General features: G+C 41.0%; 1 protein-coding gene across 1 annotated transcript in view; it reads right to left on the bottom strand.

Annotated features, from left to right (window-relative positions):
* Positions 1-4,636, bottom strand: part of LOC101361395 (serine protease 42) — a 45,026-nt gene extending 40,390 nt beyond the window's left edge. The window contains exon 1 of the mRNA XM_023733550.1: positions 4,552-4,636. Within this exon, the coding sequence (XP_023589318.1) occupies positions 4,552-4,636 (85 nt within the window). The remainder of the gene's footprint in view (positions 1-4,551) is intronic.
* Positions 4,637-4,766: the final 130 nt, after the last annotated feature.

Raw genomic sequence — 4,766 nt, forward strand, 5'->3', positions numbered from 1 at the left:
ACTGCGGATTCTGGCCAGCGAGCTCTTCAGCCCGAGTGGGAATGGTCGCGCGCTCTGGATCTCGCTCAGTTCCTCACTCCAGGCTGTGTCAGCTGGAGCCTTGCCCAGGACCGTGGAGTTAGGGTACTTCCGAGGAAACTGTCAGAACTTGATAGGGAGCTCCCAATTTAGGGTCAGCACTTAAAAGGCAGCAGCTTTCCGACGCTCCTGCTCCTTCTCATGAGTTACTTGAAGCTCTCGAGTCAGGGAGGGCTTCGTTCACCAAATCTAGATTTTGGGGTGGAAGACTATACAGACTAAGTAGGTTATACAAAGGAGTAAACTTCTATTCAGTCGTAGAGACATCTTGAAAAATTAGCCACCGCCAATCCATTCTTATTAGTTCTGTGTCCCTGATGTCTGTTCTGGTAGCTCATCCTTTTGTCTTTCTTGCCTACTTGGCCTCTGCCTCCCTGGGCTTCATCCTATCTGTAGAAATGGGAGGAGGGCACTTTTGAATTGCAATAACTCCCACTTTCATCCCTAACCAAAAAAGAACAGCCATTACAGTGTTTCTCACCAATTTATTTTCCAATGTTTTGGTGAAGGAGGTATTCTCTTAAAGCTCTCTTGAAGGTCAAAAAAGTGAGTGAGCAGGTCATACATCACAAATCCATTACAAAGTTCTCCTCTCCCTAACTCTTTGTATTCCTTTCTGTAGGTCAAACCAAGGAATTCCTGGCATACCAACTTCATTTAGTGTGGGCCGCCACTGAGTTCAGGTTTAAAACAATGGTAAACAGATAGAATCACCCCTATCTGTCTGAACCAGAACACTGAATCCAGAATTTCTGGTACAAGTACTCTTGATAAATTTGAGAGTCCTTAGAATCCAATCCTAAATTAGCAGAATCTTGCGATGCTTCTTGGAAGGAAGCCTTCTCCTCCTGGGTGCTACTTTGAACATGTTCTGCTAGAGCATGCTGGGATCTAATTCTAGTTATTTAAGTCTAGAGGCAGTGAAGACCAGTCAGGGCAGTACAGTTAGAGAATTGGCATGCCCTTATGATATAACATCTTCAGATAAAGTCATTACTGTGTCTCTAAGGTAGAGGGAAGGAGCCTTGGTGGAGCAATGGTTAACTTCTCGGCTGCTAACCAAAAAGTCATCAGTTTGAGCCCACCAGCCACTCCACAGGAGAAAGATGTGGCAGTCTGCTTCCGTAAAGATTACAGCCTTTGAAACCCCATGGGGCAATTCTGCTCTGTCTTATAGGGTCACTATGAGTTGGAATCAACTCGACAGCAATGAGTCTGGTTTTTGGTTTTAAAGTAGAGAGGACCTGCCTTATCAAATTGAAGGAGGCACTGCCTCTGTTAGCAAAGGACATTCAATGTGGTGGGGAGGAGGGAGGTTAGGGCATGCTAAATCTATCCAAATGTGCCTCATTTAAATTTTTAGGGTCTCACTTTCCCCAGTCAATTCCTTAACTTTTATGTAAGAATTCTGATGAAGCTGTTAATTCAATTTATGTTGTAATTCAGCCACCAAAAAGTCAGAAACTGTAACTTATTTTCAACTACATCAACCCTGCAGTTTCAAGGGATATAAAATTATTTTAGCAAAATCATATCAGCTTTTAATCTAAGAAGCTAAAACTCAAGATCGTCATTTTCTTTCTTTAAAATATTTAGTGTAATAAGAAATAACCATCCCTCTCCTTAGTCCTTGTATTCTCCTTTCCACAATAATATCCATTGCAGCAGCCTTTTGTCTTTTAATGAACTGGGAAAGGCAGAGTGTGAGCTAGCATAAGACTTTAGAAGTTCTGGAAGATGCAGACACAAGACAAAATTGCACCAATTCACAGACCTTTCTCCACAAACCTCCATCAGGTGCTCACAAGAAAGACTGGGGGCAGGGAAGAGATCAGAGAAACCCTCACTAACTGAGCACGCCTGGACAGGGTGAGCAGGAGCTACTGTGGGAAAAGCATGAAGCCTGGCCTGAATCCTTCTACTCTATTGTCCCTAAAAAGAAAAAGAAAAAAAAAAAGCCTTATGCCACTGGGGGAAGGGCAGAAAAACTCTGTAATCTTCAGGGCACAAATGAAGACCTGTTGCAGCTGGGGGAAGGGAACATAAAATAACCTTTACCCCTGAAGCAAGAGCAGGAAACCATCTTAGTCCAGACCTTTAGCAATCCCCTATTCTGAGAGAAGGGGAAAGTCACTGAGGAGGCCCCATCCCCGAGAGCCAGAAACACAGCACCTGCCTAAAACTGAGGCTGAACCAGATCAATAAAGAATACTCTACCTCCTCCCCACACTACCAGGCTCTCAAGTGTCTGGGGACAAGTAGCATCAGTGTCCTGCTGGAGGAGGGGTAAACACATGAAGAGATATCCTCTCTGAGGCATAGACACAAAGAGAAGACTTATAGCTGTGAATGGGGCAGATACTGAGAAAAACTGTCCACCCCTGTAAGCAAAAAATAACACTAGAAAAATTTGAAGCCTGTTGTATATTGAGGGTAACCATAGCAACAAAGTCTGACAGAATTGTCTCAATGATCCCCACTGAAGAAAAGACATGCCCATTTCCCGGCATAAATATTTTTTACCTAAATCTCTACTGTCCTTCACAAGATAACCAGCTTTCAACCAAAAATTATGAGACACTTGGTGAAACAAAAATAAATAAACAAATGAACAACACATTGTCAACAGTGAAATCAATCAACAGAACTAGACTCAGCTATGATACAGACTTTGAAACTGCCACACTAGGAATTTAAAGGACTATGATGAATTTATTTGAAGGCTGTAGTTCAAGGGTCAACAAATGTTTTTGTAAAGAGTCAGATAGCAAATATTTTAGGATTTACAGACCATAAGGCAAAATAAAGTCTATTACATAAGTTTTTATTTAACAAGAGAGAACAATTTTCCAGAACTTTTTTTTATAAAATTCAAAATATAGTAATAACACTAATTGAGTACAAGATTTTATAATATAGGTCTATGAATGAGAAGAATAGGGGCCCTGGTGGCACAGTGGTTAAGCTCTTGGCTGCTAACCAAAAGATTGGTGGTTCAAACCCACCACTCCACAGAAGAAAGATGTGGCAGTCTGCTCCTGTAAATATTTACAGCCTTAGAAACCCTATGGGACAGTTCTATTCTGCCCTGTAGGATCACTATGAGTCGGAATCAACTCAACAGCAATGGGTTTGGTTTTTTCTTGTTGTCATTGTTTTAGTGAGAAAAATGGCATTCTTTTTTAGGGGATAACTTAACCACTGTGCCACCAGGGTGGGAAGGAGAAATTTAAATCATACTGTTGTAAGTTTGGTCCTTGAACTACCTAAGAAACAGATAATATTATTTAAGGAAGGTAACAATTAATTGAAAATTCATCTCATACACTCAAAAGCAACCATTAAAAATATTTTAAATAACTATACATAAGCCAATAGTGAAGATAAAATAGAATCATAAAAATACTCCATTAATATAAAATAAAGAAGAAATAGAGAAAAAGAGAAATAGAGCTGGAACAAATAGAAAAGCAGCAAGATGGTAGATTTTAATCCAATCATATCAGTAATTACATTAATGTAAATATTCTAAACACATGAATTCAAAGACAGAGATAGTCAAACTGCGTTTAAAAAGCAAGACCCAATTATATGCCCACTATAAATATAAAGATATAGATAGATTATAGGAAAAAGAATGAACTATAATATACAATGCTATAAAATGATGGCATCGGACCTCATCTAACTTCAGGAGGAGAGTGGAGAATCAAGATCATCATCAGCCCAAGGTTGAGCATGTTCTTTACTTGGAAGGCACTTATAGAATTATATTAGATTCTTCTCTTGATATTTGTCTTTAAGCAAGTCATTACAGTGCAGATTAATCACGTCCGTTGAAATTTAGGTGGAAGCTCCTCAATGACACAGTTAAATTTCCTTTACACTTGCATTGAGGTCCAAAAAAATGCTTCTAGGACTGTAGTTTGAGCTCAGAAAATACACTCACTGCAAATTGATATAGGAATGGAGATTTTGCCTCTTGTTTTAACTTTTGACAGCATTAGTTGTCATTGAAATGATTTACTATAGTATAGATGGTGTTGCTGTTGTTATTAAGTGCCGTTGAATCGATTTCAACTCATAGCAACCCCAGCTGACAGAGAAGAACTGCCTCATAGGGTTTTCTAGACTTTAATCTTTATAGGAGCAGATTGCCAGGTCTCTCCTGGGGAGCTGCTGGAGAGTTCAACTGCCAACCTTTCGGTTAGCAGCCAAGTGCTTAACAATCGTATCACCCGGGCTCCTTTATGGACAGCAATAGGAAACTAATATAGGATAACAAGAAACAAACAAACAAACAAACCCGTTGCCATTGAGCCGATTCCGACTCATAGCGACCCTATAGGACAGAGTAGAACTGCCTCATAGGGTTTTCAAGGATTGGCTGGTAGATTCAAACTGCCGACCCTTTGGTTAGCAGCCAAACACTTAACCACTCCATGGATAGCAAGCCCACTGTAGCTGCCTCACTCTGCAGCCCAGGAAGTTCACCGCCTGTCTCGCACCAGTCTCCTGGTTCTGCTGCTGCTGTTCTTCTGTCACTGGGCTCTGCCATGCTTCCTGCTGCTTCTTGCTGTCTTGCACTGATTCCAGTGTTACAGCTCTCTCTGCCTCCTAGGTATAGGAGCTTCTCAGCGCAGGGACCCTGTGTCCAAAGGATGCACTCTGCCCCTGGCTCTTCTTCT

This window comes from Trichechus manatus, unplaced genomic scaffold (assembly GCF_000243295.1).
Source record: "Trichechus manatus latirostris isolate Lorelei unplaced genomic scaffold, TriManLat1.0 scaffold00001, whole genome shotgun sequence".
In the NCBI taxonomy this organism is placed as follows: Eukaryota; Metazoa; Chordata; class Mammalia; order Sirenia; family Trichechidae; genus Trichechus; species Trichechus manatus.